Source organism: Thamnophis sirtalis, unplaced genomic scaffold (genome assembly GCF_051295495.1).
Source record: "Thamnophis sirtalis isolate CommonGarterSnake01/CBP01778 unplaced genomic scaffold, rThaSir2_p1.2 scaffold_10, whole genome shotgun sequence".
In the NCBI taxonomy this organism is placed as follows: domain Eukaryota; kingdom Metazoa; phylum Chordata; class Lepidosauria; order Squamata; family Natricidae; genus Thamnophis; species Thamnophis sirtalis.
The window spans coordinates 37,064,728-37,076,773 of record NW_028261390.1 but is presented as its reverse complement, the minus strand read 5'-3'; the positions used below and the strand labels follow the sequence as shown (position 1 = coordinate 37,076,773).

At 35.2% G+C, this 12,046-nt stretch overlaps 2 protein-coding genes across 7 annotated transcripts in view; one reads left to right on the top strand and one right to left on the bottom strand.

The window, feature by feature from the left end:
* The window catches only part of SCLT1 (sodium channel and clathrin linker 1), a 45,673-nt gene extending 44,226 nt beyond the window's left edge, over positions 1–1,447 (bottom strand). Inside the window, exons 1-2 of one of the 5 annotated variants that reach the window (XM_014052100.2) lie at positions 1,361–1,447; positions 637–726 (exon numbers count right to left, since the gene is read on the bottom strand). In XM_014052100.2, coding sequence (XP_013907575.2) covers positions 637–654 — 18 coding nt within the window. In that variant the 5' untranslated portion in view covers positions 655–726; positions 1,361–1,447. Of the gene's footprint in view, positions 1–636; positions 727–979; positions 1,142–1,194; positions 1,280–1,360 lie in introns of those variants that run through there. The other 4 variants (XM_014052097.2, XM_087724381.1, XM_014052099.2 and 1 more) reach the window with 4 other exon arrangements.
* CUNH4orf33 (chromosome unknown C4orf33 homolog) lies at positions 1,416–11,417 on the top strand. Of its 2 annotated transcripts, none has more exons than XM_014052105.2 (6): positions 1,416–1,587; positions 3,692–3,872; positions 5,838–5,898; positions 8,388–8,439; positions 8,539–8,738; positions 10,447–11,417. In XM_014052105.2, the coding sequence occupies exons 2-6, from the start codon at positions 3,692–3,694 to the stop codon at positions 10,544–10,546; spliced, it is 594 nt and encodes a 197-aa protein (XP_013907580.1). In that variant the 5' UTR covers positions 1,416–1,587; the 3' UTR covers positions 10,547–11,417. The 2 variants fall into 2 exon arrangements, with proteins under 2 accessions (XP_013907580.1, XP_087580509.1); XM_087724383.1 differs by having other exon boundaries at positions 10,383–11,417.
* Positions 11,418–12,046: the final 629 nt, after the last annotated feature.

Sequence of the window (12,046 nt, the reverse complement as noted above, 5' to 3'; positions counted from 1 at the left end):
CAGGATCGTTCAAATCTTACAGGAATCAGTGATACTGATTTACAATATTCTGTTGAAAGGTGCTGTTGATGTCATTAGTACAGCCACCATCACAAGAAACAGTGCTTTTACTGTATATGATAAAAGATCTGATTTTTAATAATGCTCGAGGTTCAATTAGCTGTAGTGAGAGTGGCCAAATGTAACTGCTTGGTAAAAATAAATAAATAAATAAATAAATAAATAAATAAATAAATAAATAAATAAATAAAGTATTCAAGCACATTACACAAACAAATTGCTTTATAGAATGTTCTCTTTTTCAAAAATGAAAATATAAGAACCTTGCGATAGTGGGTAAGCAAATTTAACTAAATGATTTGCAGGGTCTTTTACGTGATGCTTAGCTTGGATTAAACAGTACAACCAAAATAGAATCTAGAAATAGTAAAACAAGTAAAACAATGAAAAAATGTACATCAATTTACAATACGGTCTAATCATACTAATCCTCTCTTTACAGCCTCCATCAAATTACCGGTAATGCATAAAAAGATATAACTTCCAGCCAAAAATAAAGGTTGCTGATCCCTGATATCTAGTACCGAAATCATATAATACAAATGCATTTTAATGAAATTTTATATGTAACTTTACCTTGATATCTGTTGACATTTTTGAATCTTATCAGAATTTCATATAAAGTTTCTAGGAAGCTGATTGGTTTCAGTAGGAGAAACACAAAACCTATGAAATAAAATAAATAAAACTGGCAAACAGTTTATAATTGCTTTGAACTTTACTTCTAAATCTAAATTCTTAGGAAGACATTCAAAACAAGCTGAATAGCTTCCGCAAAGCCTGCAACAATGCTGTTCAACTTCAGAGCTGTAATCCTGATGCTATCAATGTCAACCATAAAAAAACACCATCTGAGATATCTGAAAAGCCTATTCCTTATTCAGTCTTATCTTTAGATAGAAAAATTAAGATCAAATACTTAATGAAAGAAAACTGCCACCCGCTTGCCTTCCCTTCCGCTTCGGTTCCCGAATCCTGCATCCAGCCTGCGATGGGGGACGCTCCGCTTCCGGGCCGTCCAGATCTCGGGGGAGACGCTATTTCGCTGCGGTGCGCATGTGCAGCCCCGGGAAATCCACCCGCCCTCAGATTAATCGAACTCACAACCTCCTGATTGTGAGGCAAGAGCTCTACCTCTAGACCACAGCAGCTTCCTGGGCCACCGCCGCCGCTGCCGCCACTCCACTTTCTTCCTTATGCTGCCGCCGCTACTCTGGAGCTCACTTTCTTATAATTCTTCCTGTAAGTAGGGATAGAGAGACTATCCCTAATTATAATTGTGAGAAACGGAATATGTTACCAGTTTTTCAGAAGTGGCTTGCTGCCGGTTCACCCAGATCGGGACAAACGGTAGTAACGGTAGAGGGAGGCTCCACCCTCCCCCCCCTGCCTGGACGCTTCTGCGCATGCGCCCGAATCGGTAGTAACAAAATTGACAACCCACCACTGCAGTTGTCATTGAAGAATCTGACTCCGAAAACTCACTTCTGAGGGCCAACATCTTTAATCACCTACAAGACTCCAGAGGTAGGATATGTATGCACACAAGAAAGTTTGATATCCTACTTCACATTCTTTCTTAGCCCTTTCAAATCCTCCTTAGCTTTGCTGGCTGGAGAATTCTGGGAGTTGAAGTCCTCCAGGCTGAAAAGTTGCCAAGGCTGGAGAGCCCTGCCTTAACTCTCTTTCCTCCCAAATGAATAAGAAATTAAAGCGGAGGTCTTCAAACTTGGCAACTTTAAGACTTGTGGACTTAGCTGGCTGGAGAATTCTGGGTGTTGAAGTCCACAAGTCTTAAAGTTGCCAGGCTTGGGTACCCCTGAATTAAAGTAATGTAATTTTAATCTCATATTTAAAGAGAGGTAAAAAAATTAAAGCCCCTTACCTGAAAGTAATCTCAGTTGAATTCCAACGGGGAGAGCAGATGCAAGAGAACTGGGCTGGGACTCTATCCAGAAGAGCTATTTTGGCATCGGCACCGTTTGCTCTAAAGGAAACCTACCCATGGTGAATGGGGGTTACGCCTGGTAATAAGTTTAACTTGGACAAGCAAGCATTTAGAGGAGGCGGAGGGGGGGGGGAGTGTATTGTGTTGGCTGCAGAGGGCGTCGCCCGTAGGTTGGTAGCTTCCCCTTACCTAATTCAGTTTTGCTTAGATGTGTGATGTGAGTCAACCGTTTTTGATATTTAGACCACCAAATCTTAAAGACTATGCAGATGGTTTGGAAGGGGTTAGTAGCAAAGCTAGTGTTGATATTGTGGAAATTAATGAAACTGAAAATTACAGTGATGTTATTGCAGGGATGTGACTATACAGCTAAAGTTGTTTCTCTGACATCCTAAATCATGCAAAACACCAATTTTTGATAACAAAGTGATGTGACAATTGTTGAGGTTAATGCTACCTTGAAAGTTGTAAATTGCAACAGGCTATGATGTACTGTAGTTGTGTACCTGTTCCAACTAATGCCCTTAACAACAACAGTATATTTTATGTTCACATGATAGGCTCTATTATCACTATTTTTAAATCCAGTTTAAAGATTCTATTTGTGTCTTCCTAATTACTGGCAAATCAGCAGATCAAATAAAGGAAAATTTGCTTTCTTTGGCAAATTTGCTTCCTATCAATTTTAAACCAATCTTGCACTTTTGTTCAGATGATGTTCAGCATTAATATAGAAATGTAACAATGTGGGGAAAAAGCAGATTTACATATTTATATGTTGTGTTCACTGTGGACACCCTGTGGTGAAAACAGGTTGCAACAGGTACCAAAATTAGAAGAAAAAGCATGACATTCCTGGAAGACATTTTATATGCATAGTATCAATATGAGCTTGCATGTATCTAATGCTTTGCTGCTCCAATGTATTTTTAGAGTGTATGAACAATGGTAGAATATCCTATGATGAGGAGTTAAGCTGTACTCTACAGATGAGTAATAAGCCAATATAGATACTATGATGTAGGTATAGGTATAGTTTTAATTTCCACTTGCATTAAGGTAATTTGTTATTTTGATTTTAGATGGGCAGCACAGTTCTTCTGTTTTTATGTTTTATTTATGTTATGTTTAAGTTTTATGTTTTCAAGGCATAGCCCAAGATAATTAAGCATAAGAAACCATCATCAGCGTTTAGACATAAATGTATATGTCATGTGTTGTTTTATTTAGCATATGGAAAATACATTGACTTACAGTGGTACAAATGTTAATGTCCACTCCACCCAGCCATTCAAGGATAGGGTGGTCTATGTTGAAAAAACATTAACATGTGTTGTTAATCTTGCTCTTTAAGAACTTGAGGAAATTATGGTGATGTTTTAAAAGCTATAAGACCTAGTATAATTTCTTAATTTATTTGCTACTAATATATTGAATATATATATACACTTCCAATATACATCTACATCTACATCTATATATCTATATATCTTGAATAAAGTAAGTGAATGGGATTTATTTTAAGCAAATGCATATCAATGAAATAGATCCTGAAACTAAAAATTGTAGATATATACTTAATGATTCTATAATAGCTAATAATGTAATATGTTCAATTAAAAGACATTTCAATATATTTTTATGTTAAATATGTAACAATTTTTCTTGATATAAAATACTTAGATGGAGTTTAAAATTGAACATACATGGAACAGCTTTCCGGTGTCCCATGATCCAATAATAATCAGTCTGAGTCCAGAAAAGGCTGGAATACTGATGGAATTGAATGCTCCATTTTTCAATGATCCTCCAGCTCCTCCTGTTGAACCAGGAAAACCATTCAATGGATTATGGGACTATGAGGGTAAGTAAACGTTATTGGATTAGCACTTAAAATCTTGAATATTCTGATAGCAATTCTTGCCTAGAGGTTCTCCCCCCCCCCTTTTGTTTATAGGTATATACCGTACTGTAGCAAAAGGCTGATTGGCCAAGTGTTCTTATTTCGGTGCTTATAAGCTATTTTGTTTTCAGCATTTCTTTGTTACTGGATTAACTATATAAGAATTTACATTTTTCAGAAAGACCAAACCCTGAATTTAACTTGGGAGACACAATATGCATTTATTTTAAATATATAAATTCTACTGGTGGTCCTATTCCTTTTTTCTATGAACATTGTAAACTATAATGTCTAACCATAAACTATGACAGCAATTAAAGTCTTACACTTCTTTCTGAACATAAATATTGAGGTACCATAATCAAATACAAAGTGGCTAAGTAGTTCTAGCAAGAAGACTTAATATTTTTGGTGAATCAATTTTCATACTTTTCATAAACACTTGTCAAGGTTAGGGTTAGCTTTTTCATATGATGAAATTCTGCTGTTTGCATATCACTTCTACACTTGTCTGTTTTTAAGCAAACCACTCTCTGTTATTTGAAGCTTCCCCTCTTTCATACTAAATAAATGATTTAGCAGAAATATTTGATCAAAATAAGCTTTATGTTATTAATGAGACCTCCAACTGTTCAGCATATTGATGGTTTCTTTAGTTTACTAATTTCCATACTGATGTCAAAAGTTTTTAAATATGATTTTGATAAATTTAGTATCTTAAATATTTGCATATTCATATGCAAATCTGAAAATATCAGGCTGTTAGAAGTTTAATGCAAGTTAATTTTCTCTTGTTTTAAGTCATATATTACTACTTACACAGGCTTTTCTGATCTTACCAAGATAACCACTACCCTCCTGAAGTAAGTTTCATAAATTAGCCTATTATCTGTCTTCATTATCGCTCCCCTTACTTCATTATGACTTTTCAAATTAATTAGCATTTGAAATGTTTTGCCTGGATAAAAATATTACTGTGAAATGAAACTGATGTGTTTAATTGGCTGTTTGATTTTTCCATTTGATGTTTCTCTTAATGCCACTGAAATTGAATTGTTTTATTCTGAACATAGGATTTTTCACTTTAAACCATTGTTTTACAAAAGAATAATATATTATAGGAATATGCAATCAGTTCAGCATGTACATGTACATTTTTTTAAAAAAAATGCTTATCAGTTGAAGACAAAACTCAGTTGGTAGTGCATTCTATGAGCTCTAAATTGGAGTGTGTTCAGACATTTATATCTCAGTAACTTCAAGTAGTTATTCAAATAGTAATTTAAAAGTTAACAGCATATGAGTGCCAAGTGGGAATTTGCATAAAGAAGTTGCATAGAAATATCTTGTGGAAGCCATTTGGATAGACCTGTTCTTAATTTCATTAAAATGCAATGTTATGATTTGCAAGTAGTTATTTTTATACATGTATTTAGTCCATTAAGTCTGAACTTCTGTCATAGTTTTGTCAAAATTAGTTATAGTTTTAAAACAATGATGGCTGTAATAAAGCATTTACAATGCCTCTTGTAGAGACTTATACAGTTAGCTTAGATTCAGAATAATGCTAGTAGGCTTCTGAAAAAGGTTTTGTAATCTTTTCCACCTTTTTTTTTGTATGTTTGTGTGTTGACTTTTGGAGAATTCCTAGACTAATCTCTGCAAAATTTTGAAAGTGTTAGCTATTGCCTTCTCTCTTAAGACTGTGAGAGGGTCACTGGCACAAGTTTACCTATTTGGGTTCATGCCTAAGGCAGGAGTAGAAATCTGACTCTCCCAGTATTTAACTACTACACTAGACTAGCTCTCACCTTTGCATCATTAGGGTAGGTAAAATAAGACTGCAGTTATGGATGTTGTATTTAATGTTCTTTGTGGCTATATGAAATATACAAGGTAAAATAAACAATTGTTATATGGTTTTAGTTGTAGAAGCCTTCTTCTTGAATTACCAAACCCAGCAGTATCTAGAAGTAGAGCTCTGCCCGTAAGTAGATAATTTCAAATAATTTTTAGAATGTTCTATAGCAGTGGTTCTCAATTTGTGATCCGTGGACCTCTGGAAGGCCATGATGTCATCACAGGGGGTCCATGAAAGTTTGAAGAAATGTTATGATTTAACGTTCAGATCTTGAGTTAAGTCTTGGTGGTCCGTGGCCACCTTCAATCATCTTGACTCCTGGCAACTGCCTGGATAAGTTACTGCTGTTTTCTTAGGAAGATTTTGGAAGTAGTTTGTCCTTGCGTCCTTCCTGAGAACTGAGAGAATGACTAGCTCAAGGTCACCCAAATGGCTTCATGCCGAAGGCGGATTAGAACTCATCATCTGCTAGCTTCTAGCCCATCTCCTGATTTTGAGCCTGGTACTTTAATCACTATAACAAACTGGCCTACATCTTCTTGAAATTTTATTTTAATTATGTTTTAATGTTCATAGTCCATTTAAGTGGCTGGCTGGACTTGGGTTTTTCCCTACCATTTCATCATTAGTAGATTGGTGATAGGGAGGGCTATCTGGGCAAATGAGGGAATGAATTGGTGGTAAAAGTTCGCAAATGCCAGGAAGCTTTATAGATGCTTCCTGGTGTGGGAGGAGTCCACTCTAGCATTACCTGCACATTTTAGGGTCCATCTCTATACCCTCGTGGGAAACGGGTAACCCAGATAGCCAGTTTTACTCTGGTAGAATTTGCATCTGCACAGCTTGGCATATAATTTGGCTGCTCAAAGCTTCTTAAGCACGCTTCTGACTAGTTTTATGTGTTCTGCCATAGTCTCAGTGTAAATCAAAATGTCACTCTGGTAAACTAACACTCCTTTGTATAGGTGTTCATGCAGGATTTCGTTTATTAGCTGCATGAACACAGCAGGGGCCCTTTGCAGTCCAAAAGGGAGGACCCAGAATTGGAAACATTCTAAGGGGTCAATTGAAAGCCATGTATGAACATGATGGAAAATAGAGAGGAGGAAATGATAGGTAATAAAGACGAGAGCAATGGCTTGTGCCAGCATCCCAAGGCCAGGCACCCTGAGAAAATAATGTGGTTTACCCCCAAACATCTCAGCATTTTAAAAACATTTTTAAATGTTTAATTTTAAAACATTTTAAAAATATTTTGGTGACCTCTGATTTCCTGGATACAGACTGGTCATAGCGGGAGGGATGGGCTGCGGGAGAACCTTTCTGTATCTTTTCAACGTGGGCAAATTCAGAGCTAGCCTGATTTTACTGCAGCCAACATTTTTAGTTAAAGAATCCTTTTTTTTTTAGCAAATGGAGTCTAGGGTCTTTCTTTCCTAAGAAACATTGAGACATTGGGGAAGGTCTGACATTAGATTTATGCATCTGAAGAGTAACTAGTACTAGGAATTGCTGTCTAGGTTTTACAGGTATCACTCATAGTACTTTGTACCTGTTTGGAATTGTTGTACTTTTTGAACAGTCATGGAAAATACTTTGTGTTGGTGTTTCATAGCAGATAGAGAGCATAAAAATAAATGAACCCACAATCTACTTTTACAATGACCAACTTGAAATACCATTCCTATCCATATTTTATAAAGTAACTGCTACTTTTTAGAGCTTGAATAAGGAAGAGTAATGTTATTAGGCAATGAAAAATAGCCTATTAAAAGACTGAAGATAATAATGCAATGCAGCATTATATGGTGATTAGAATGCATTTAAGAGGACAAGTGTCTTTGATAGTCTGGGCTTCCTGTAATTGAAACAAAAAATAAAAATATACTAATTCTGGGGTGGGGTGGGTGTGGCCTGCGTGTGATGCATCAGGCCCATGGGTCGTCAGTTTGACACCCCGTCTTCTATCCAGATACAAGTAGTCCTTGACTTACAACAGTTTGTTTAGTGACCATTCAAAGTTACAACGCCACTGAAAAACCTAACTTATGACCATTGTTCACAGTTACGACCCTGGCAGCATCCCATGATCATGTGATCAAAATTCAGGTGCTTGGCAAATGGTTCGTATTTATGACCATTGCAGTGTCCCCAAGGTCATGTGATCACTTTTGTGACTTTGTGACAAGCAAAGGGGAAGCCAGATTCACTTAACAACCGGATTACTAACTTATCAACTGCAATAACTCACTTAACTATAGTAAGAAAGGTCATAAAATGGGACAAAATCTACTTTTGGGCTCGTAAATCAAGGACTACCTGTATTAATAGGTCCTAACTCAGTTTAGCTTCTGAACCAAATGTGTTCAGAAATGGCTAATATGCAACTGTGTATGTGTGTATCTCTATCTCAAGATATGTATACTTAATGATGGTACATTGCAGGAAAATTTATTAAAAGTCGTCCCGCGTCTTTAATGTTTTTATATTCATTTATTAGCTGATGGCTGCTATTTTGCATGTTGATAGAATTGTCTTCATGTAACAATAAGTAGATTCTGGCTGGAGATACAAAGCAAATATTTTTCTGTTATCTTTATGTTATATTTTTATAGGCATGGCCAACATCTTGTATTGTTCCTTTGTGGCAGACGGAATATCTGCAGAGTAAGTGAACCATTTGAGTTAATTTCCCCCTAAATATGTGAATAACTCTGAGAAGATAGTAAAACTGTTGTTTTGATTTTTTTTTTTACTTTAACACAGAAAGAACTTCCTTTAAAATTTGAAGTTTCAAGAGCAACTACCAAATGGAGTGGCCGTGCTCATTTGCCTTGGAATTTTTTCCCTCCCAACACTGACAGATTTAATGCATTTGCAATTCATGGATCAGATGTGAACAGAACATATGAAGCTCTCTATCCTATTCCTCAAAATGAAGTTCACAATAACCAGGAACCTGATTTGTAAGTATTTCTGTGATGCCATTTTTTATATTATGGATTATTGAAAGGCTAATATAGGAAAGAGAATTTTTCTGCCCTATATACTAAGAATAAAGTTTTATAACTTTTATTATATTTATATTCCACTTTTCATGCAATATCTCAGATGGCATGCATAGCACACCTTCTATTTTCTCCACAAACCGTGAGAAGAGTTGGGTTCAAAAAGCAGATAGGGTCCAAAATCTTCCATTGATTTCTCTGAGACAGGGTTTAAGCTTCAGGCTGTCTATCAAACTGTAGCCCTCAAACCACTACAGGTTTCAGAATAAATTCACCAAGAAATCTAGATTAACTTTGGAATTGTTTCTATTTGTTTAGAAGCTACCAATAGCCCATGTATTATTGAACATAATAATAAAGCATCTGTCCCTTAAACTACCAATAGCAAAATCTACTTAGTCAATTCTCCTATTTCATATAATTTACAGTATAAATATTGTCTAGCATATTTCAAATATATTTTTGAAGCTTTATGTAATACAATAAAAATATTCACATATTTCTTGTCTTTTATATCCTTCATCTTCATTATTTTGCATCCTTTCTGGGACCTGGAATTCAGTAATATGCTGTATTCCATGCACATTGATATGTCCTGAATGCCTATTGGTGGTTATCTAATTTTAATTCCATCTTCAAATCCCTAATTAGTATCAATAGCTTCAGTTTTTTATGAAAATAAATTAATTTGTAGGTTTAGAAAACATTTGGCTCACAATTTTTTCACAGCTCGGAAACCTCTAAACAATAAGCATTCAGATATGTTCTGAAGGAGGCATTATTTTGCATAGAGACTATCTTTGGAATGAACTGCTGGTACTGCTTGCTATTCCATCCTCTACGCATGTATTTAACTGATTGGTTTACCTTAATTTGGCAGTGGTCTATCTGAAAATTTTACATATTTACAGAGAATACTGTATGTTTCCTAGTAAAAATAAGGTAAAGGTAAAGGTTTCCCTCGGACATTTGTGGTAGTCGTTTCCGACTCTAGGGGATGGCGCTCATCTCTGTTTCAAAGCCAAAGAGCCAGCTCTGTCGGAAGACGTCTCTGTGTCATATGGCCAACATGACTAAATGCTGAAGGCTGTTCCTATTTTTTCTACTTGCATTTTTACATGCTTTCAAACTGCTAGGTTGGCAGAAGCTGGGACAAGAAACGGGAGTTTACACCGTTACACAGTGCTAGGGATTCGAACCGCCGAACTGCCGACCTTTCTGATTGGCAAACTCAGCGTCTTAGCTACTGAGCTAATAAAAATAATAGATATGGATATCTAATAGATATAGATATATAAAATAGAAAGATATAAAACAGTGTTTTTCAACCTTAGCAATGTTATAATATGTGGATTTCAAAATTCAGAATTTGCGAGTCAGCCTCCCTGATTGGAGAATTCTGGGAGTTGGAATCCACACATCTTAATGTTGCTATAATGTAATGATATAAAATGTGATATTTAAAGCAGTTTGATAATATTTATATAGAAACGGCTGACAAAGATGTAAACTTTGTTTCTTGAGTAAATGAGTTATGCTAGCATTCTAATGTAGTACGGAATTTTAATTTTTTTTTTTAATTTTAATTATTATTATTTGTAGCAATTCAATAGGAGGAGAAAGAATGAACATCACTGTTAACTCTTTGCTTGCTTTTCTCTTGCAGCCATCGTCTGGAATATTTTAAAATTTTCAGTTTCAAACAATTAATGGGAAAAAATTGGAAACAGATAGAATCAGACTTGTGGGAATCCTGTGTGAGATGAAAAATACAAGAATACTATAAATATTTGTCTGAGCAAAATTTTGTGGCCAGGGATCTTTCTTTTTAGGCATGCAGCTGGGCTTTCTTTTGGAAAAAAATGGACATTTATCAAATTAGCATTGTTAGAAAAGAATTTGGAAACTATAACTGTTGCAGGATTATTGGGGGGAAAAGGAAATTCAATGAAAAACATTCAGAGGAAAATTGACTTATAAAATTAACGGAATGTACAGAAATGATGAAGCTGACCAGTTTACTCAGAGAGAGAAACAGAGAATAATCTTTTTGGAAAGATTGGAAACCTTATGTGAACATTCTGCTGAAAGAAAAAAAAATCAATGATTTCAGAATTAAAAAGGGACAAAGTGGATGATAAAATATTAATATGATAATTACTTGATAGAAATGCAGGTGGATAATTGTGTATTATCTTATTTCATTTCCTGAAATTTTCTCTTTTCCTTACTATCTTGTTTTGTTATGCATACTTTTGCTACATCGAAATATATGTGTGTATGTGTGCATATGTATGCAAGGACACTTAATACAGCTATTTGACTTCTTTTAAGATTTTATAAAGATGACAAATTAAGCCACTATAGACGATAGAGCTGAATCACTTTAATTACTACTTAAAAATGAAACAGGCATTAACCTCCAGTTCTAATGCAGATTAAGTTGGATACAGTACTAGAAAGTATAGGGGATTAAATGAAAGCGTCTTGGCATTGGAAAAATTGTAGATGTGGTTATATAATATGAACTGTGTGTCTCTATAACTTTGTAATATAATAGTACTGGAATCGTGTAAAAGTTTTGCTTCCTTTGATCTCTGCATTTTATTATTTAAATAAAATCATAACAGTTTATAATCTCTTAATAGAATTTTTATTTATGGAGTGGAAATAGATGCCAATTGAATTTAGTAGACTTAGTCACAATGCCTGCCTTTAACGTTTATATGAATGGCCAAGTTTATTTATCTTTCTTTCTAGAATTTATAGGCCACTTAGCTCCCAATAACCCTGGACATCTTACAATTATAACATTCAAAAAAAAAAAAAGAAGATGACAAAAGACATAAAAGAGAACATGAACAGCCTACAGGCAAACATGAACCAAAACAAACTCATCCGGTAGGCGCTTAACCTTCAGCCTGTGAGCCAGGGAAAATAACTAGGTCTTTAATAGTTTCTTTAATGTCATCAGGGTGAGAACCATCTGGATCTCATTATGGAATATCTTTCCAAAGAAGTCACACTTCCTGGATTTAGCCAATAGGCACTTCTAGGTTGATGGGACCTAGTCTATCCAATCTCATTAGGTGGGCAGAAGCAACTAGAGACAGGTCTTCCCTCAAATAATGCATTGCGTCTTATTCAGAATGGGATATATTTAATTTTGGCTTAATGTTAAACCATGGTTCAAGTCTTAGTTAAATTATGACTCAATGCAGTGTGAATTATCAACTTAAAACAAGGAGGTTGGACTACTAAAATTG